At 34.5% G+C, this 23,828-nt stretch overlaps 1 protein-coding gene across 1 annotated transcript in view; it reads right to left on the bottom strand.

The window, feature by feature from the left end:
- The window catches only part of LOC129244029 (electron transfer flavoprotein beta subunit lysine methyltransferase-like), a 114,839-nt gene that overhangs the window by 27,728 nt on the left and 63,283 nt on the right, over positions 1-23,828 (bottom strand). Inside the window, exon 2 of the mRNA XM_054881611.1 lies at positions 12,588-12,742. Within this exon, the coding sequence (XP_054737586.1) occupies positions 12,588-12,715 (128 nt within the window). The 5' untranslated portion in view covers positions 12,716-12,742. The remainder of the gene's footprint in view (positions 1-12,587; positions 12,743-23,828) is intronic.

Raw genomic sequence — 23,828 nt, 5'->3', positions numbered from 1 at the left:
AATTCGTTTTAGAGGTATGGTTCCTTCGGCAAAGTTTCTTATTTTGATCCCTAGAATACGATTTTCACAGAGCAATGAGCGATTTTTAAACCGACCCGGCGCGTAATTGGCACGTACACCCTTTCTGGGTGTTTGGCCGGCCTCCTCCTGTTATTTGTGGCGTGTGTCTTGATGTTGTTCCACAAAATATAATAGCAAGTATAATAATACGTCGGAGGACCCATAAAGATCCGATTCATTGGAAACTCTAATCTGAGTGGCCAAACTCCACTACATTGCGCTAAATAACTATATCACTACGACTTATTGACAAGGTTTTACAATTTATTTGTTCCTTTTTTATGAAAAGGTAGTTCATTCTCTTTCAAAATGCAAATGACAAAAAAAACCAGAATAAAATAAATTTCATCAAAACTACAGAAGCTTTAGCAGAATTTTTATAAATATTTCGAGTATGCGGTTTTATAGTCCGTTAAATTTTGGCATAATAAAGGGTAAAGTGCACCTTTCAAGTTGCTCGACCTTGTTTTATATGAAAGAACACATCCAACATATAAGTTTTGCAGGTAGGTGGTATATAAAACTATTTTACCATCTTAGATATCTTACAGACGTTAATGCGAAAAGGGCGCTTATAAACAACATTCAAAACAGTAGTACAATAATTATGTACACACAAACCCTTGGGGATACGCAAATCTCTCAAAGAATTACTAAGATCAAAAAGTATCAGCAAATTTTTGGAGCCAGTTCACATAGTTAAAATAAGCCATTCGCTATTGGATTCATAATATTGTTATTCCTAAATATAGAAGAGGAAGTCCACTAAACCAAAATAAAAGGTGATCTATTTAGAGGTGTCGGAGTTTAAACTGAAATAAAAAAACGAAAATTCAAATTGATTGGGCATTTATTATTATTTCTGTGTGGGACAATTCATGACATTTATTTTTTAAAGATAATCCCTTTCAAATGTTGACCGCAACTGAGCCGTAATCCGACCATTCATAAAAATCAATTTTAAATGACTCGCTGGAGGAATTCTGTCGGTATCTCTTAAATAACTTTCGAAATGTTGGCTTTCAATGCCTCAATCCAAGCTGGTTTATCCACAAAGCATTTAGACTTTACATACTCCCACAAATAAAAGTCCAAAGGAGTAATAACACACGATCTTGGTGGCCAATCCACGGGCTGTATGGTAAGTAGCGCCGCTTTGCTGGAACCATCACGGACATGATTGTGGAGATCAAGGGCTTCAATTTCTGGCATCAAAAAGTCGTTGATCATGGTGCGATGGTATTCGCCATTCATTGTTACATTGGCGCCACCCTCGTCTTTGAAGAAATATGACACAATGACTGTTTTTATTTGCTTCAGTAATGCCGAGAACCATAAGATCGCGAAGGAGTTGGTTGTTTCTAGCAACATAAGGCAAATTTACAATAATTTTGAGAATTTGTGTTTGGTTTTTTTTTGGAGTTTTTTGAGTTTGCTGCAGTGTCCCAGTGTCCAGCTACTGTGGGCATACCAAAGACCTTGATATTAGGGATAGGCAACTCAGCATATATTCAGGAGTTGACTTATTGACTTCAACTCATTTTAAGGAGTCAGGTCATTCAACTAACTTATTTGTGCACTTTGAGTGTTACGATAACGTCCATTTGTATCCTCATAAACTCTGTAAGTGACTGTAAGACCTTGACTAATATTTTGAAGCTTGCAATTTTTATCGTAAATCGACGTAAATTTATAAACATTTTCAAGGACTCCTCCATATTGCGTGAACAAATAATTTTTGAATATTATTGATATATATTTACAATCTTTAATGTACAAATGTTCCTGATCTCACGATAGACTACATATGTGTGCTCAACACTGTGGCAAAGTAAGAAGAGTTGTAGAGAATGAATCACTAGGCAACAACCGAGTTACATTTGGGTTTGAGATGGAGTCTGAGGTATCGATTCACTGAATGGAGTCAACCCAATTACCCAACTCTGAGCTGAGTGAGGTGAAAAGAATTGAGAAGGTGTGACCAATAATAGACCGTTATCTGCCTTTCAGCGCATTCAACAGATTTAGCTGATAGGCTGACATAACGGTCTGTTTACAAAAAAATAAGATTGTGTTAGTGATATATTATACTTATATAAAAAATCAACACAATGTCGCGTCATTGGCATATGAAAAAATACTGATTGGACTGTGTGAATACATGTGAAATGATCGTGCCGAGTCCACCGTCACGTGGTAGCCGAAGGAGAACTTCACAATTTTCTTTTTCATTTTCATCATAGTTTTGGCCAAGCCTTGTAAATCTATCATCCTTGGCCTATATCGGTTTCCATTTCCCGTGTTTCACATACATAATTGCAAATTATTTGTGTCCTTTTAGCGATTGATTTTAATATATTTTTTTGGAAGTTTAAAATTATGACACGTGTATTGAAAAAGTGCTTGCATTCATTTTATGCATAAGAATCTCAAGGTTAATTATGGAAAGTGGACCGCTATTTCAAAAACTTATTATTTAAAAGAAATAATTCGAAACTTGCCCCAAATTCATATTTTTTCAAACCAATGCCAATGGGTGAAATGAAATAAAGCAAAAACAAAGCGATACAGCATTCTGCAGTAAAATATGCGCAAATAGCGGTAAATTTATTTTTCACAACAAATTCAAGTACAGGTGTCCCTGGCTCGTTTGCAAGTGAATGCGATTGTCGTATAATTTAAACTGCTCAAAGTTAGTTGCATGAAAAGTTGAAAGATTTAAATTTTTTCTAGAATATAAATGAGATGAATGTGAAATCAAATAAACAAAGCACAGGCCGATAAGATAATTGAAAAACACCTGAGCGGCGCCAATCCAACGCACTCTGAGGTAATTCGTTTGATTGATTGTGAAGCGTTTGGTTGACCGTTATTCATTAGCATAATCGCTCACCGCCAGCGCCTGCCTATACATGCGGCTGTGTAGCCTTTTTTCAGTCCCTACGTATGAGATGTTTGCGCAGCCATTGGAATGGAAATTTCGTAAGTACCGCAATAGAGGTATTTAGGCCATAACTGTAATGAAGTGTAGTAAATACATACAAATATATGGGTATATTTTTATGTAGGTATATGTAGGTATCTATGTATTATAAAAAAAATTATTTTTAGTTTTTAGCAACAGGTTGGCGGGTGATATCTACAACTAAATGCGATGCGTTGCTATGATGTGTTGTTGTGATGCCATGCGCCGTTTATGAACAGCGGAGTTATCTACATCTGAGTGCTGATTGTAGATATTCAAATGCTTGCAGACAAACACATTTTCAATGCCAAAAATGATTTCAATAAAAAAAAATTATACTGCTGTTGCCATGTTCATTTCACTTTTCGCATTGCGGTTTGCTGAAATTAGCATTTTTTCTAGACATTTAAAATTGTACGCACACGGTAAATAGCACAGTCAAGCATATCATTTGACTTGTTTCTAACTCAGATGTATTTGTATTTGGCACAACAACAACAGCCAAAACAAATTTATTTGATTTCTTAATTTTATTTATTTTTTAAGGCATTTCTTGACCTACCTCAATCGAATTTTGTTAACTACTTAGCAGTTATCAGTTTCTAAGCGCGCTAAATTTGCTGAAAGACAAATGCTCAGCTCTTATATCGATTTAATGTGTGAAATAGCGTAGAAATTGTCGAAATCGTTTGCGATAAGATAAGCGATAGAGCGCTTCATGTGGTTTGTGACGCAGATGTATGCGTAGTATATGAAGGCATTCAATCCCGGAAAAATGTTTAAATTCCGGGATTTCGGGATTTCGGGATTTCGAAATAGCAATTCGGGATGACATTTAAATTTAATCTTAACTAATTTGGCATGAAAAATTAAAGTAATTAGTAATGCCGGTAATTAAAAACACTAAAAATATATTCAGGACGTTAGCAAATTTTGCAACAGCACTGAAAATTTATCTTTAAAATGTTTACTTTCATTTTCTTAAAGCAAATTTAAAAAAATGCAACTTGTTTTCTCATGCTATTCTTTCTCAAAACACATTTAACACACAAATGTTTCTCATGATAATGCTATTTTTTTCAATAAAAATAATGAAATGATTTTTGCAATAACGTCTAACATAAGTCTTCTAATTAATCAGGCATTAAAATGGGATTTGTCAGTCTTAATAAGAGTTAACCAGTTTTACAATGAAAAAGCATAGAAAAGCAAAAGTTGTACGATATCGTCACCTTGTGAAAGTGTAAGGAAAAAATAAATATTCACAAAGAGTTCTACGATGCTAAAAATAATATGCAGGATACCAAAACTTTTGAAAAGGATAATATAAAAAAAAATTTTTTTGATCGAATTTTACTAAATTTTTTCTGTATGAACCGACAACTTTAAATATATATAAAGAAAAGCAGATCTACAGTCTAAAAGTTCTTTTTGGATTTTATTAGGTGAGATGTGAACTTTCATTTGCTTTTGATTTCATTAAATACGGAGACATAAACCTCCATTGCGTATCACTGTGTAATCGCATTCAAAATAATTGATTTTGTTCTCAAATAATTAAACACAGTAACTTATAGTCATGGTCCAACTTTAAAACATATCTTAGTTAAAACCCAATTCCAGCCAAAAATTAGTTTTTAAAATTTGGTCAATCATAGATATGTTAAAATTAGTTTCTAGCTGCAATGAGAGGGAACAGAGTTGTCCATATGAAAGGAAAAAATTAACTAGGCAAAATAAGGAAATATGAGTACTTTAATTAGTTCACCCTGTGTTAGCTGATTATTATTTATATTTAGAAATGGAGAAGTAAAAAGTAACAAAGAAGAAACTTAGAACCTAATTTTAACAAATAAAATCGTGTTCTCCTCATTTTAAAGTTAAAACTGTTTTTGTGATAAAACACATTTTTAGTTGACTGCGACAGAAATAAAATGATGTTTTTTATAAAGTATAATTTTAATAGGTAAAACTATTTTTTTGCAATTTTTTTATGACTACGGGCTAGATACTAAACTAATCATTTTAATACAAAATTATATGTAGTTCCATTTTAATAAGAACAATTTTATTTTCGTTTCAAAATAAATTTGATACAGTTGGCATAATCTCAGAGGTGTCAGAAAGTTCGAGGTGTAGATCGGATCGAGGAAATCTCGGGATCCGTGATGAAGTGAGGTTGTGTTACAGGTTTCATATACCCTTGCCTTCGTGTAGAATTATAATAATGGATTCATTTTTCATAGGCACTGATGTATTAGTAGACGAGAAATTTTAATCAGTTATTCAAAAGTAAAAGGGAACTTCGCTGTGAAATCTTTCGGTCACAAATTTCCCTGCCTTTAAATTTTTCTGCAAGGTTTCTTTGTGTTTGTCATGGGCCAGGATGATCTTCTCTTCGAAAAAAAATTTCTGCAAGTACGCTCTATATAAACTTCTAATATAATACCATGTCTTTCTATAGAAGTTTTCTTCATAAAAATATTTTAATACAACTGCAATTTACATACTTTTTCTTACAAAAAAAAAAAACTATGCTCTTGTGAAAACTCAATTCGTTGTCAATATTGCTAGAAAATATCAAAACTTTCGAATGAATAAAACTTTTGTACGAATTGAATTACTTAAGGGGGTCCTCTAGTTTCTCGTCTGTTTTTTTCGGGTTTTTCAATAATTTTTAACGGGCAAACGATCAAAATAATAAATCTCATTGTGTTCACATAATCTTTAGTAACATTTAAATGAGCTTTACAAATTTTTTGAAGACAAAATATATAATAGAATAAAAGTTATAGTGGCCGACAAGAAGACATAAAGGAAAAGAGGTGCTTGACGGTGACCAAGATTGCGGCTGTTTGGCTTATCTGAAATCGAAAAACCAAACGACATTTTAATCTTCATATTTAAGACTAGCGATTGAACTAGAATGAATTTTTAATTACAAAAATTAATTTTTGTATACACTTTTGAAAATTAAATTCTATTTTTTACTTATTTTTTCTTAATTTTTTCGCTCACAGGAAAAAAACTATCGAAGCAATCATGATAATCCTAGTTCAATCGCTGGCTTATAATATATTAAAGATGAGGTATATATTTGAACAAGATCGGTTCAGTAGTTTTTGAAATATCGTGGTCACTATTTTGAAAAATAGTGTTTCGAGAAAAACGCGTTTCAAAGTTCGCGCAGCGTTGAGCGCGCTAAGTATACCTGCTCCGTTCAAGGCCGTAACTTGTGAGCCACTTCGAATATCGAAAAATCCTTCAGCACATACTTTTAACACGTGTTGTAAATGTTATTTATGAAAAAAAAAAATTCGATATTTTCGACCCAAGAAACTAGAGGACCCCCTTAAGGTACAAGTATGAGCAACTGTGTGTCGTAATTGCTCCCCGGATGACTGTGCAGAGAATCGTAATGAAACGCCCTCTCAGTGATCTTGTTCTACCTCACTTGAGGCGGAAGGCTTGAATGCTTTTTTATTTCATTCCCGCAGCTTCTGATGTAATCATTGTAAGCGCCATTCATCCTTCAGAGGTAAAAGTCAATAGGTTATTGCTCGTAAGAACAGCCACAGACATCGAAAAGGCGGACCTTTACCTAAGATGTCTTAACAAAACTTGGGGCAGCCGCAAATGCTATTCACTCTGCGCTCTTTAACCAGACTCGATTTGATTGTGAAAGCTGCTAAGGTCAGAATAGGAGCCTGGCTATCTGAGAAAAAACGTCGTGCTCTCTTTTATGCCTCAAAAGGCTCCTTACGTCAGAAAGCACTTCAGCTTTGAAAGAATTTGGAAAAGTAAAAGGGGCTCACATAACCCTGGTACACTTAAATTGCTTTTAAAGTTAAAAATAGTTTAACGGCTAGGTTATTAAAACTCACTTCACTGGGTAGATAAAAAAAGGCCATAAAAGTAAACATAGTAATTAATATCTTAAATAATCTTAAATAATCTATTGCAAACTATGGAAATAATCAATTTATATTGAACATTCAATTACGATTCTGGCAATGATTCAACTACTATTTAAAGTGACGCCAGATATTGATTTTCAATGGATTTTTCATTCGTAACTAATAGTACGCTTCTTCATTCATATTTCCTAATAAAATTACCTAAAGCATTATTAATATATGTTGAAACCTTATCGGACAAATTTCTAATTTTGATAGAATAGCTTCCATTGCTTTTCCATTGTATTTGTGCATATATTATATTTAAATGAATCATTGTTGGCGCATTATTCATAACGAGGCAAATTATTAGAACTTTTGAACGTTACGAGTTTCTCAAGCGAGCATTATTCACTATATAAATAAAAAATGAAAGTTAGAAATAAAAATGTCTAAGATACCACACATGCCTCGCAAATGACTAAGATAATGTTCGAATAGACGTTGTACACAAAATTGCGTTATACCTGAAGTATTTACTATGTAGAACTCGTAAATTACCTCCCTTCCGCAGTGATGTGAAGATACATTTTTTCAAAATTGTAATAGAGAATTGTAAGTGAAAACCTGACATATTTACATATTGTGCATACATACATATTAATTTATTGCGCACTATTTTGCGATTCAGTATCGCTTGGAAGTTTTATCTGCAGGGCGTATGAGCAACAAATCAGCTGTTAGTACAAGCAACCAGAGAACATCGTGAATTTTGCTTATCAAAGTTTCTTACTTTCTCGTGCTAACCCGTGTCAGTTGGATACATCAAGTTGAGTCAAGTTCTACTCCATCAAATCTTTTCAACGCAAAGAGGCCTTCATCTTCCTCTGCTACCTCCAGGCATCGAATACTTTCAGAGTTGGCGCGTTTGTACCCATTCGGAAGACATGACTTAACTGGATCTTTATTTGCTGTACTATGTTATGTCGCCGTAAAGCTAATACAGCTCATTGTCGCATCGGCTTCGGTTAAAAATCTTTTGCAGAATCCCTCTTTCGTACACTCCAAGAACCGCCTCATCGGATGCTGTCATTGTCCGAACTTCTGCGGCGTACAAATGTGCGTCGATGTTCGTGGGACTTGGTTACTCAATTGCATATCAAAGTAGCACCTCTTGGCAAGAGCGATACTCCGTTACAACTCAAGGCTGACATTCTTATCGGTGTTAATGTTGGTTCCCAAATAAACGAAGTCTTCTACCACCTAACTTTTATCAAGATTTACTATCGGATAATTGCGTTGTGAGTTAAATTGCATGGCTTTGACATTGTATATCTATTTTTATATATAAATACTTTTGCTTATTTTATTCAAAACTCGTTATACATACACACACACTATCACACGCGCTATCAATGGCTGATGTAAATGTACATACTAATTTGTTCAGCCCCCAGTGGGCTTATCAAAATGGGTTAGTCGCTTGGGCACAATAACATACAAACATACAGAAATACTTGTGGAATCTGTAGTAATTGTTTGACATTAATATCATTTGTTCATTTATTAGCAACCTGACATGTATGCGCACTTGAGTGGTCTAGACCGGCACACAAAGTCGATGACATTAGAAAAATCCAAAATTTGGTATCTAGTATATATATAATACAGGGCCCGCCATCTATCGTTACGGATTTGAACTAGGTATTATTTGAAGAATTGTAACACTTAGCTGTCATCTGATTTGACAGAAAATTAGTTTTATTCTTCCGCTGAATGAAAATGGTTGAGTATACGCTCAAAGAACGCTGGGAAACATTGCGACATTACTTTGAAAATCATGGTAATGTTGCAGAATGTGTACGAAAATTACGTACGGCAATGGGAAGAAGAAAAGCACCGAATGAAGCGTATGTGCGTTACTTTGCCTCGGAGCTGCGATTTGACGCCGTTGGATTATTATCTTTGGGTTGACGTCAAAGACCAGTGTTATGCCAACAAACCAGCAACAATTGATGCACTGAAGACCAACATACGCGATGTCACAGCTGAAATACAGCCGCATACAATCGAAAATGTGTTGAAAAATTGGACCGATCGTATGGAATGGTGCATGGCTAACCGAGGCAGCCATATGAATGAAGTTGTGTTCCATCATTAACCGGAAGGATTGTACTTCAAAATAAAAAAAAACAGTTTGGAAAATTATTGAGTAGTTTCTTTTTTAAAGCATTTTCGTAAAGTTATATGGCGGACCCTTTATATGTTGTGCATACCTATATGTACATGGAATGTAGTAGATATCAAGAATGTCTGCAAGTTGGGTGTTTGGATGCATTGGAGGAAAAATACCGACTGGTTGCATGCGCAGAGCGTGTGATCTTAATGGACCAAAAGTATAAGCTCACACATTATTTTATTACATTACTTATGGTAGTATTCCATTACTGGTAGTTATTAATTAAATATGTGCAAACATATATGAGTCCATTAAAAGCTCATCGATACCAGCATTTGAGCTGGTGAAGTGCATGTCGTCGCCTCGCGCAGTTTCTGGTTGGGAGTAGGCGCAATTGAATTGTAGCTAAGCATGTTGAAGTGGCGAGATAAAAGGGGATATTCCAGCGGTTGTACGCTTTAGCATTAGCATGTAAAGGTTATTTAAAAAATAGTTATTTTCAATGCTTCTGTTTCATAAAATGTGAAGGCGCGAAAATACCAAAGTAAAAATTGTATAGAATGAAAATCTCAAGAAATGGAAAACGCGGAATTTCCCAATTCGCGAGTATGAAAATATATGAATGGTTTCTATTCATTTGCCAAAAATTATAAAATCTGCTGGGAAAATTTTGTCGGCAACTTAGACAGTGCATTGAACGCAAAACAATTACAAGCAGTAAATAAAATTTATTTAGAAAAATGTAAGCACTGACAAGAGCAAAAAGGCACAACTTTAGTGTTGATTGGCATAAATGTGAACCATTTTAATCAATGAACAAATGTGCATCGCGCTATAAAAGATTTGAGAGGTATGAATTAATTTTTTGCTAAATTATTATTTTAAATGTTGGGGAATTTTTAGGCTCACTATAGCTTAGGTTAGGTTCGGTTGTAGCTGTTGTCCATCCTGGGACAAACGCAGGTTCATAGCCCATTGCGATGTCGCATGTAGGACTTGTCCTTATCTCTGCTAAAATCAATGCGATTATTTCAGAACCTTTAGGTTCGAATTTTCAGCGAGCTGAGATCTTGCAATGCATTGAGAAATGACCTATCTAAAATAGTAAGCAGGACAATGGCACAGAAGATGCAAAATCGTCTCTTCGCTTTCCTCATCTAGACAGCTCCTGCAGAAGTCAAGTGTTTTCACGCCCCACTTATGTGTGTTCCCTTCCGTATTAACGGGAATCAGTGTGCTAAGACTATGCTTATTTTGGCTTTTGTTCGCTGTAATAATTTTTTTAAACATAGGGTAAGTAGCTTTCTTGACTGTAAGAGTATGCCTATTGTCGCTGTCTGTGTAGTCATCAGACAGTTTGGTGCAAAGTCATTGTAGTTCATCTGATCAGTATAAAGTTTAGTTTCAAAATCAGCTTAAATAATTTTTTTCAATAAAGAAGAGAATAAATAATATCGATCTGCCGATATTTCATGCCAAAAATTTACGGAAATTTGAATTTTCTCCTATGCGAATTCAGCGGTAACTATTAAAGCGTTGGCGGTTGGGTATATATTGATAAATAAAGAACAAAAAAATAAGTGTCTCATTTGTAGACCCTAGAACAAATCGAGAGGGTATCATGAAGACGGCGGCCGTCGTAGCCAAATGGGTTGCTGCGTGACTACCATTCGGAAGTGCACCGATTTGAATTTCCGTGCATAAAATACCAAAGGATAGGAAAAGGCTTTTTCTAATAGCGGGCACCCCTCGGTAGACAATGGCGAACCTCTGAGTGTATTTCTGCCATAAAAAAACTATTGCATCGTTTGGAGTCGGTTTAAAACTGTAGGTTCCTCCAGTTATGAAGCAACATCTAGACGCATGCCGAAAATAAGAAGAGGAGCTGGTGTAAGTGCATATTATATAAAGGGGTTTCCAAGAAGAGATCTTATTTTGATATTCAAACAAAAAAATGCTATTTTTTAATATAAATGATCGGATGTTTATTTCGGTATGGAAGGAAGGTATGCCGTTAATAGTGGAAAATAACATCAGGCAAATGACCACCACGACTACGCTTACAGGAATATTTGAAATTCATGAAATTTTCCTATGCCCAATGTCCTCGATAGCCTCACGAATTCCATCTTTGAGGTTTAGAATCGAGACAGGGCTGTTGGCGTAGACCTTCTCTTTGACATGGCTCCAAAGAAAAAAGTCAAAAAAGTCACAAGGTGTTAAATCACAAGATCTCGGTGGCCAATTGTGATCACCTCTTCGAGAGATAACATGGTCCGGAAACACCTGTTATTGGAAAACCCTTTATATATAAGACAAAAAATCCATCCTAATACCTACACTTATGGTCGAAATAACATAATTCCGATATTTTGATCAGTTTTTGCCACTTATCTTTTGTTTTTCAATTTTCATTAATTTTTGATTAAAATATAACTCATTCTTTATCCGGAAACTGGGGTTGTGTGTGGGGTTTTGCTTGGAAAGATAGTTTAAGCAGACTGGATTGGAAGGAGAACAGAGTTTGCATGGACATAGGTACCTCTGTTTTCACCGACGGATCTACAATGGAATCTGGAGTTGGAGCGGCATTTTTTCTAGGTCAGCCAATATGTATTTCAGTCTCCTTCAAACTGCCGAAAACTAGTAGTTTTTTTAAACAGAGGTCGTGCTGGGGATCTCACGCCACAAAATTTCCAGTCTCATAGCGGGGTCACCGGTCATTGGGTGGTCAGAATTCGTGCGAAGAAGCTTGAACTTCCGTACAGCCCCCATCGCAGAAGCTGTGGGGATTCGACAGAGAAAGAGACTGTTGAATTTTTTTGGCAATAGGTCCGCGTCTGGCGGCTAGGCGCTTGAGTTTCTTTAGCATACCTTTCGGGGATAGCCTGAGGCAGTTTTCCAACCTAGATCCCGTTTCACTCCTCCACTATATCAACAGCACAAATACAAATATCTTACAAATTAAACTTTAAAACTTTGTAAAAGATTTATAACAACTCCACTAATAATTAGAAATTGACCACTATATTTTGAACAGAATTAAGAAAAAAAATTGATAATTTATAATATACATTATAATTTTGATAATTTTTTCCCCACATGGTTTGGCGGATTTTCTCTATATAAAAAAAATGCCACGCATTCGTCACTGCAATATACGAGTATGTATGTATGTATGTATGTAGTTTGCTCTCAATTCGTGCTGCGAAATTACTTTGACCTATTTTCTCAAAACAAGAACCATTCCATATAAGAATTAGGCCGTTCAAATAAAAATTGACTATTTCACTGGAAGACTTTCTTTGATCGCACCTTCCAAGTGCATAGAAAGCTTTCGAACACTCATTTAAGCAGTATACATTTACACATTAGCACAATAAATAACGAGTTCGATGAAAGTGAAAGCGCTCTTCCTCATAATCTTATATGAATCAAAATTTTCAAGGTGATTAAAAATTAGCAGAGAATGTTCGAGTTTACTCACCCATTTGGCCGGCAGGGCGCGTGATCTCCAGCATGACGCTTTCCTTGCGTCACAGACTGAAAGCTTCGATGTACCACTGGCCGCTGGCACGGAAGTGTAGGGGGAATGCTGATACAGCGTCGAAACATACCTCAATATGGTTCAAAATATTTAGGCTGAAAAGAAATTTGTTCCACTAAGTACATATGTATGTATGTATGAACGTTAATCTACAAAGATAAATAAAATGTAAAAATAAAGAATCGAAAGCAAAATGCTAAAATGTTTCGAAAGAATCATGCCTCAGTTCATGAGAACTTGTATGTATATTAGGGTGACCCAACAAAAAAAAAACCTTTTTTTCTTAATGGTACTTTCTAATTTTTTCTATAGCCGAAGAATTAGGCACCTATTTTTTATTTTAATGTTTTTTATGACAGTTATTTCTTATAGTCGAATTTGTTGACAATTATTTTATTTATTTATTTATTTTAATAATCCACAGTACAAATTACCTTACAGACTAGACAAAAATATAAAGAAAAAGAAGCCTAACCAATACAAATACAATATTTAGCAACTAAATTTTTTTACAAAGTTAGATCTGGATAAAGTAAAATTAAGCAGGTTGGAATTGAATAATGAATTATAGTTTCGAAGTGCGCGGGCAATAGGTGCATTTTTTTCCTTGTTAATTCCTCGGGTACACTCAGTCTTGCGTTGGTTTCGTTAATCTATTTTGATTTCTGACAGGGTACGTGAAAAGCTTGCCGCTATCAGTCCTAAATAGTGGGAATGCCCACCTGTCGTTTCTTAGGTACTTCGCCTTCTTACTGCTTGGAGTGCAATCTGTGTTTCATATTTTTCTGCCAGAAGGATCGCACAGATGGTTGAGCACTTCGCTAAATTTGGTGTGTTTGCGCTATTACCTCGGTCGCCCGCTTCCTCTTGCTGGCGCCACTGATGCAATGTGTAGCAGCCACGAAGCAAATAATGGGCTGACTATTATGCGGGAGTAAGGATATATAGGATAAGTTTTTGGGGTTGAGGAATGAGACTTTTTGTTTTGTTTTTTTAGAAACAGGGAAAGTAGGTAGATGTGTAAAAGTGCGAGGACCGTGCATTACGTGGGATTCGAACCCACAACCTCTAGGATGGTAGTGCATTTACGCTAGAATACCGAGGCCGACGAATAGGTACGTTACTCGTAAATTTAACATTTAATGTTTAATTTAAAAAGGGTAAAAATTGCCAAGACTTCTTTGTGCAACATTTAAGCTTATCCGCTCAAGTAGAGCTGGACAGTCGACGATGCCATTCTCAACACTGAAAGTAAACGAAAGTGAAAGGACTGTCCGCCCTTTTTTCCTTTTTGACACGCTATGAAAATTACAAAATGTTTTTAAAATGTTTAATCAATATTATTGTTTTATCAATATTATTTAATTTCTCTTCACAAATGTCATAAAAATTATATTAAAACTAAAAAATTAGATAAATAATTCTGTTTTTTTAATTTAATTTTTTTTTTAATTGAGGGGTGTTTTAGGGTCCTTAGAATTTTTTTTTCTAATAAAGCTTAATAAGTATAGTTCTTTCGATAATTGTGAGGTGGGCTTCATTAGCGATAAGGAAATACATTTTCTGGGTCACCCTAATGTATAATGATAATGTACATGCCTTCTTCTACAGAAAAGCATAAGCAAATCAGTATTTAGGTGAACTATTTAAATTTGCAGAAACAGATGAAAATAGCTAAACTAAATATAAACGCCTTGCAGACTGTGACGTCTAGTGCGAGTATGAGGGTGTATGGGGATCTAAATTTCGTATATTTTTTTCTGAGTGAAATCATTGGTTTTTTTTATGAAGTAATCGATTTGTAGAAATTTCTTTCGGCAATTCTCTTGAACTTTGCTACACATCATTACTCGTGTTTTGGTCAATCTTAACTTTACCTATCAATTAATTGATTAATTTTGGAAAATGTTTATTAGCCATTCACAAAAAAACCGCACTCTGATTACGCTTCATATCGGCAAAGCACTGACTGTTTGCAGTTTCGCGTATTCTCGGTCGTGTTGTGAATTTCGATTTAAAATTTTGTTTAATTATCTTATAAATTTTCGTATTTATGTACTACCAGTCGTCGCTTGTAAATTTTTATTTTCGTGAAATTATTTTGGGTTGTTTTCATTTATTAACTCATTTAATGTGCAAATTTGTGATCGTTTGGCAGTGGAGGCGAAGTTGTTTCATAAAAGTCTATAAATATTCAGGAATGTATATCGGAACTTGCTAATGGCAGGCACGCTTCTATTTACACCGCTTATCGCAGCCAATTTCAACGCAATGTGAAATTCACGTGCACTGATACGAAACTTCACTCAATGTAGCTACGAACTAGGAAAATATTCAAATATTTGGCGACATTGTGCTCGGAATTTTTGTATTTTCTTGGAAGTGATAATTCTATTTATGAGTGCTGGTAAATAACGTCTCACGGTATATGATAATATTTGTTTTTCTTATTTTTAGACAAGAAATGTAATTTTCATAGACATTAAGGATATTAATAGAATGAAGATGGACATAAGTAAACTAGCGTAACTTTAAGAATAGCATTGGAAGATAAAATTTCATGTCTGCACATTTTAAAGTTTTCATAATTAGACAATGATTTTCAGGTTATTCAAAACTTGCGTAAATGTTTACTTAAGACAAAGGCTGCGAACAAATTTTTCCTTTACTAAAAAAGCCATTGAATTTACGGGTATAAGAACACAAAATTATTTCCTATTTGTGGTAATGCATTGGGGAAGTACTGGTATGCATATTAGGGCGGGTCAAATTTTGTTTTTTTAAGATCAAATTGACATGCCCTAATGTACCTACACACAGCCCACGAACAAATTATAACACCTAACCATTTTGATAAATGTTGACTATTTATTTACTTATTTGCTCATTTTAATAGTTTTTTAATAGAAATAGATGCAGTTCTATGCACAACAAATCGCTTCAGGTTTCACAATTTTTGAAAGATTTACAAAAATTCGAAAATTTTCATCAAAATTTAAAAAATGTAAATCAGAATCTTAACTAAGAAATTGACTACACAGTTTTAAGCACTTTAAATTTTAGTACAACAAGGTGCAAATTTGAAATTCGAAATTCGAATTAAAAACCGCGAAATTATGAGAAAAAGTTTGTGGAATATTTCTAAGTTTTTTCTATAAAGCAGATCGGATTTATTTATTTCCGGTTAGATGACGAGCTATGCTTTTATAAAAATTAACTTTAAACTAAAATGAAAATTAATTACAACGCGCAGTACAACGCGCTTAAACATGTTGTAGTAGCATAAACATTGCTCATACATGCACGGGAAATGCTGCTAGAGTACACATCCCTTGCCAGTGTGGTGTGGTCACCGATCGCTATCGCTTAATTCATCTAAAGGTAGGCCCACGAAAAGTGATGCTTTGACAGGTTGGCTCAAGAGAAGACGAGAAAGAGGGTTGGGAGTGTGGGTTTGAGAGGCCATGTGAATAGTGGGTTAGTATTGTGCAGTGCGCCTGTCTAGTGCTGTAGTGCTTACCAGTCTTGCTTACACATCGTTATTGGTGGTGTAAAACAAACAGGAAAATTGCAAAATTTAATTGTGGCAGGTACCATTTCATGTTGGTTGGAGTATAACTTTGACTAATGATTGTCAGCGCGCATGGTCGTATTGTTCATTTGAAATATAACTTGGGAGCCTTAGGCGAAGAGTAAGTAAAGCGCCTGAGGACGTAAAAACAATGGAAAATAAATACCAAACGATGTGGAACTGTTATTGCTGGGAACTTATGCCCAATTCTGAAAAGATAATTTCTTATGAAGCCAGCTAAAACTTAGCAGCTTTTTTATGTGAAATGGATTTTTACTTTCTTTTCCATATAAGAATTCATCTAAAAAAAAACATCGCATTTGCGTAAATATTAAAATGTACAAAAAAAGAATGAAAAATGTGGTTTTAAATAAATAAATTTGCATATCAAAAAAGGGGGAAAAGCCACAATTACAATTAAACAAAAAGAAATGCGAAAAAATAATTGAAAGCGTCTCGTTTTAAGTGATTTGTTGATTTTGTAAATATGCACTGTATATTTTTAAACATAAATTGCTTTGTAAAATTTTCAATTGGTTTGTTTTTTAATTTTTTTGCTTTTTTTCTTTTTTCTTTGCACAACATCGTGTGACAACAAACGTCACAGCACACGCCCCTTCTTCAATAGCACATGCGGCCAGATAGCGTGACGTTGTCGTTTGTCGTTGTTGGTGCTCCGTTTTTGCTGAAAGCTTGCCAATTAAATAAATAAACGTAAAATCATAACAATACTTGCATTTTTTCGTTTTATTAAGTCATGGGAATTTGTTTTATGTAAACAAAAAATATTTTTCAATTATTTGTTGACGTGCCTTTCTAAAATAAGAAAAAACCAACAAAAAAAGATAACATTAAATACATCACATATTTATTATAGCGCGATGCGCATTTGTTCATTGATTAAAATGGTTCACTTTTATGGCAATCAACTCTAAAGTTGTGCCTTTTTGCTCTTGTCAGTGCTTACCTTTTTCTAAATAAATTCTATTTAATGCTTGCAATTGTTTTGCGTTCAATGCACTTTCTAAGTTGCCGACAAAATTTTCCCAGCAGATTTTATAAGTTTTTGCAAATAAATAGAAACCATTCATATTTTTTCGTACTCACGAATTGGGAAATTCCGCGTTTCCCATTTCTTGAGATTTTCATTCTACACAGACAATTTTTACTTTGGTATTTTCCCGCATTCATCTTTAGTAATCAGAAGCATTGAAAACTTTGGCGTGAAAAAATTAACATAAGAAATAAAATAAATCGTTGCTTTGCAAACGAGAGCTTTTGAGAGCCTCACGTATTTGTTAATACTCACTCTCGTAAGTCTATCGAAAAAAAGAAAAGAAAAACAATTAAAAGAAAAAGAAAAACAATTAAAAGTAAAAGGCAATGTTTTGCTGTAATTTAGCAATACTGTGAAATATTAGGAAATCCCCTGCTTGCTCTCGAAGTGAGATTTTGTAAAGCGGGAGATCACCAAGTAATAAAATAAAGTGCCAACTGAGTGTATGTATGTGTGTATACATATTTGGATCCAATTCAATTTATAACATTATACTTTCAAAATTGCGTTTTCTTCACATGCTCGAAATTTTTTTATAAGCAAGAAAACATTCAGCGCCGTCAGAACAACAAAAAAAATTACAATTTAAAAAATCAGCGCGATTATGAGACCCTTGAAACGTGCACCTTATTATATTACAATATAATGGGCTATAACCCAGCATACCCGAAAATTTTCTAAGGACTCCGATTAAAAAATGTGGAGTTTGTACGACTTTTTTTTTTAATTTGGAAAAATTTGGAAACTTGGATTTTGCATTCGAATGTACTATATTTTCATAAAATAATGTATTAAATGAAATGAGAAGCAAATAAATGGTCAAAATAACTATAGTTTTTAATGCAGTCGGTCGCCGGGTCCGAATGGGTAGTGCATCCGGAAGTGCAGAGGCTCGAAACTCCGCCCACGAACCACCAAATGATAGAAACATTTTTTTCTAATGGTAAACCTCTGGTTGTATTTCTGCCATGAAAAAACTTCTCATAAGAACCATTTGCCAGGTCCCTCCATTTGTGGAACAATATCAAGACGCACACCACAAATAGGAGGAGAAGCTTGGCCAAACACCTAACAAATTTTTTTTTTAATTTTATTATATATAATTGATTTATATGATATTTTTACTAGAATGAGCTATAGTTTTCTGAAAAATTTATGAAAATTTGAAAACAAAAGAAGACTAATTAAAACTGGTTAAAATATTGCAACCCCAGTATTTTGTTCCTGAATAAATATGTAAAGTTATTTTCATAAAAATCGAAATTCAATAAGTTGTTTTTGAGTTTAAATGATGCAATCCACAGAAATCGTGGAAATCTTACTATAAATCGCACTAAGATCTCTCGGAGAGGGACTGCAATAGTTCAAAATAAAATAAAATATTTTACAACAAAACAAAAAATTTCAAAATAAAACTAAAAGCTACAAAAATATATAAATAATTTAATGTAGACATTGTCATTATAAGCAATTATACTAAATAACAACAAAATGACTCGGCAGATTGCTGGACTTTTTTAATGTTGCTTATACGCCACACGTACAAGAAATCATTAATAGATTTGAATGATTTTGAGACATCCGAAAAGTCACTTTACTTACACAATAACTGCACAATGAAATGCATACTATAAATAATAATTGATATTTCAATGATTTAAGAGTTGGAACTGATAGTAAAATAATATTTCATTAAAATTATTGTAATATAATAATAGTAAAATATGGTAATGTATTAATAAAAAAATGTAATAATGAACAAAAACATATCGCTTATACCCGGATAAGTATGTACATACATACATATTGTTTACGAAAATATGCCTTCCACATAAACAAGGCATCCCAATCAATGCAAACAAAAGTGAATACTCGTATGCCATTTTTGGGCATTGTCGTTACGGCAATTATTTACAAACTTTAAACTCTCCAACCGGCATTTTATTTACAATTTTCCACCACCGCCTCATCGTACCTTGCCCTTGTGCTTTCTTACATACATATATAAGTTTAAGTTTGTGTTATGAAATTATGAAATATTTAATGCAAATTAACTTCATTGTGCAAGGTTCGTTGCTCTGAAATGCTAAAAAGTAAAAGCGGGTGGGCGGTATAAGAATACTTTCCATTCACAAAATATAAATAATGTGTGAAAGTTGTTATTTATTTTAAAATTGATAAACTGTTTTTCACAAAACAACCACGCCCACTCTACCACTGTATCTTTAACCAACCACTTTCAACGACATAGGGGCTTATAGTTGTTGACGGTGGTTTACTACATATTTTTCATTTGTAAATAAACAAGAAGTATGTAGGTACATACATATGCATGTGGGTACAAGTGTATGTACGTACATATTTCTGTTAAAAACCAGAAAGTTTGAGGGTGTGTTAAAAATACGAATTCTTAACGCGATTTGGAGTGATAACCCCTCGAGGTAGTATACACTGACGTACACAACCGTTAATCAAAACACACAAAAAATATTTAAAAAAAAAACACAAAAAACGTGGGCAGTCGGGCAAGTCAGGCGTATAACGGTATTATAATGCATTGTTTGGCCGAATTTGCGTCAGGCTTGTGTTCACGTCTCATTAATATGGGGTCTCGTGAAACATTACAGGTATTTTATTGGAAATTTAGAGATATTTGCAAGTGATACAATTGTACGCAAAATGTGTGCATGCAAGTTCAATCGTGTCACGAGTTCATATAAATCAGTGAATTTGCGTATGTTGTAACTAACTACGCGTCATTCAAATAAACCTGACAAAAGCCAAAGAACGCAGATGTATCGCTTTGATGATCACTCCAACTGGGTGAGCTCTAAAATATAAGAAAACCAATATACTTAATGAGTATTTATGTTTGTATGCATGTACGTACGTATTACAATTATCTCTATTCCCCACTGGCTTTGTTATTGTTCTCAAAGCGTGCTATACGCACACGCCAAAAGGCTTATCGCTGACAGTGTGGCGTCGCCATTTAAACGCCATGATAAATCACTTCAGCATTGTTACGTTTTGTATAATTAAACAACCACAGTGACCTACCCTCTTCTCCGATTTAAACACTTTCAGCAATCAGTGCACGATCGTATCACTATCACAAAACAGAGCAGCCAGCATGATTTGCGAGATTCTTCTGAAATTATTATACTTTACTTATATTTATATACAAAATGCACCGAAATGTACTCGTATAAGTATGTATGCATATAAATACATATTTTATATAAGTAGTTGTGATATCAGGTAAATTTTGATATGATTAAATTTTCTAACTCGCAACTGGTGCATTTGTGCTTATTGCGAACTAGCCACGAAATGACTACAATTTTACTAGTTGAAAAAGGCCAAAATAGTATTTTATTTTACAAAGTTAAATAAAAAATTAAAATGAAATTTTTTATAACCGTATATTTTTGCGCAAGGGTATTCTAATCGAATCGGGAATCGAGATACATATTGACATTTATGCATATATATTACATATACACAAAAATGGTCAGAATGATGAGACGAGTCGAGTTAGCCATGTCCGTTTGTCCGTCTCTCCGTTCGTGCGCACGATAACTCAAGTAACAATTAACATGAATGAAACTTGGTACAAATAAAGCCCCTTCCCCAAGGCAGTTCGATATTGAGAATTGGCGAAATCGGCCAATAATTACGCCCACCTGCCATACAACGATAATTTTCAAAAAAGGAAAAATTGTGATATTTGTTGTACATGAAGCAAAATCACTCGAATTTGGTAGACAAGATACTTGTATTTCCTTAACTTAGTAACACACGTTCAAACCTGGTACACATTTTACTACCAATTCCATTTAGGTTCTACTTAAATAACATATCATCGAGATCGGATAAAATATATATATATATATACATTATATGTTAAGACGAAATTTGCGTGTGTCCATCTGATTTTACAAGCAATAACTTTCATTGTGTATGAATTGGTTTAATTCCATAAAATAACATTTTCTTAAATCCGCGTGGATATATAAAGTTTGGGCGGATCGAATTTAGGTTGTAAAGGACTTCGTATATTTAGGAACCAACATTAACACCGACATCAATGTCAGCCTTGAAATCCAACGTAGAATCTCTCTTGCCAACAAGTGCTACTTTGGACTAAGTAGGCAACTGAGCAGTAAAGTCCTCTATCGACGAACAAAATTAACGCTCTACAAGGCTCTTATCATGCCTGTCCTAACGTATGGCGCAGAAGCTTGGACGATGACAACATCCGATGAAGCGACGCTTGGAGTGTTTGAGAGAAAGATTCTGAATGGATACAAACGCTCCGGCTCTGAAAGTATTCGATGCGGCACCAGCTGGTGGTAGTAGAGGACGAGGAAGGCCTCCTCTGCGTTGGAAAGAACAGGTGGAGAAGGACTTGGCTTCACTTGGTGTGTCCAATTGGCGCCGGTTAGCTTTGTTAAATTCGCCGCTTTCTTAAACTCGGCCAAAATCGCGTAAGCGGTTATCGCGCCAATTAAAAAGAAGAAGGATCGAATTTGTTTTGCTTACATTATGTTTGATATTCAAGGAAAGTAATTAATAGATTTTAACATTCAAGCCACCAAATTGCAAAAACAAATTACATAAGTATGTGTGTGTACGCACATTTTCATTTTGTACTGCTACAACACCCTTAAATGAATTTGCCTTGAAAATAAATTTTGATCATTATAAAAATGGAAAAATAGCAATTTCTGTCAGTTATAAAAAATACTTTAATATAAAAGAGAAGAAACAGCAAAGAAATCAAAGAGGAATTAGACGAAGGTCATGGCGCATTAGCAACAGCTCAACTAACCATTTGATTTTGGGTTAAATGATTTTAAATGCAAGCAGATCTGCACGCAGAATGAAACACATGCTAGTTACGCAATAGATGGAGAGATAGAATATATTTTCAAAATATTTTCTGGTTATATAATTCTTATCAATTTTCGTTTGATAGATGATAGAACTATTAGTTCATTATAATATGTACATATGTACACTAAGTAGCGTGTATTAGGTATCAGTTAAGAAAATTTGCATGGCTTATCGCTACTACGAGTATAAGTGCATGCATTGATTACTCAATGGTAACGTGATAAAAAAGTGCAAACGAACCGGCACCAAGGAGGGGAATACAGAAGATTATGAAAACTAATAAAAACGTGTTCGTACATGCTTCTCCAAACCGCAGCTTTTTACGAGCAAAAGTGTCTCTCAACGTCGCTCTTTAGTTTCACCTGTTGCCTACGCTCTATACGCTCTTTTGAGGGCCAAACAAAAAAAAAATCAAATAAAATGTGTTTGCTTTCAATTTACTCACTTATATGCCCTACAAGTGTATCGTTGTCGTCTGTGCTGTTGGAGAACGTCAATTAGAAGTTTATCTATTGGGGGATTTTTTCATTCCAATTTTATTTTCAATGGAAAGCTTTAAACACAACATTGTGAAACTAACTAAATTTTACACACTTTTTGTTTGATTTTGTACCCAACTACCTGCATATATATGTATGTATGTATGCACTTACATATACCATATATTGGTTTTAGTGGAAAATATTACTTAGTGTTTGTCGTTGAACTTGCCTGAGATCGTTTGGTATTTCCAGCGGCATTTCAAGTATGAATGAATGCGGGCAAGTAATGAAGATGTTTTGTAGTATTGAAGATTTATTTTTAATTGAGGGCAAAGCTCAATTCCTAGCATTGAGTGTGGAGTAGAGTTCGAGGTTTACGAATCGGAAGTGGCAAACTAATATGTACGTATGTATGTACTATGTAGAATAAAATAAAATTTGTTGTAGCTAATGATACAGCATGAAAATTGTGTGATAGGGTTTTTTATATAACTTAAGAAAAAATAGGTTCTGCGTAAGATTTTTGGACCTTGCACGTTGGCACGGCGAATATCGCAGACGATGGAACGATGAGCTGTATGAGCTTTATGACGACATAGACATAGCGCCGCGAATAAAGATCCAGTGGCTACGTTGGCTTGGTCATGTCATCCGAATGGATACAAACGCTCCGGCTTTGAAAGTATTCGATGCGGTACCAGCTGGTGGTACAGAGGAAGAGCAAGGCCTCCTCTGCGTTAGAAAGATCAGGTGGAAAAGGGCTTGGCTTCACTTGGTGTGCCCAATTGGCGCCGGTTAGCACGAGAAAGAAACGACTGGCTCGCTTTGTTAAACTCGACCAAACTCGCTTAAGCGGTTATCGCGCCAATTACGAAGAAGAAGAAGAAAAAATAGGTTAATAAATAGAAACAGGCCTTAAGGCCAGTTACACATACAAATTTTATTGTTATGTTTAGATTTAGGAGAAAAAGTTATTGATTTATGAAGCAAGAATTTTCAGCTGTTTACTTAGCAATGGTACCTTGAAAATGAGATCATCTATCAAATTGCTATCAATATACATATGTACATACATACATATGTAAGTGATGTTCGACTAGTGGCACGTGTGAGCAAATTTCAAGCCAAATCTTGAACACGTAAGGCAAATATTTGTATTTCAGCCAAGTTAC

The sequence above is a fragment of the Anastrepha obliqua genome, chromosome 4, assembly GCF_027943255.1.
Source record: "Anastrepha obliqua isolate idAnaObli1 chromosome 4, idAnaObli1_1.0, whole genome shotgun sequence".
NCBI lineage: Eukaryota > Metazoa > Arthropoda > Insecta > Diptera > Tephritidae > Anastrepha > Anastrepha obliqua.
The sequence above is the reverse complement of the archived record's forward strand: the minus strand, read 5'-3'. Positions and strand labels throughout refer to the sequence as shown.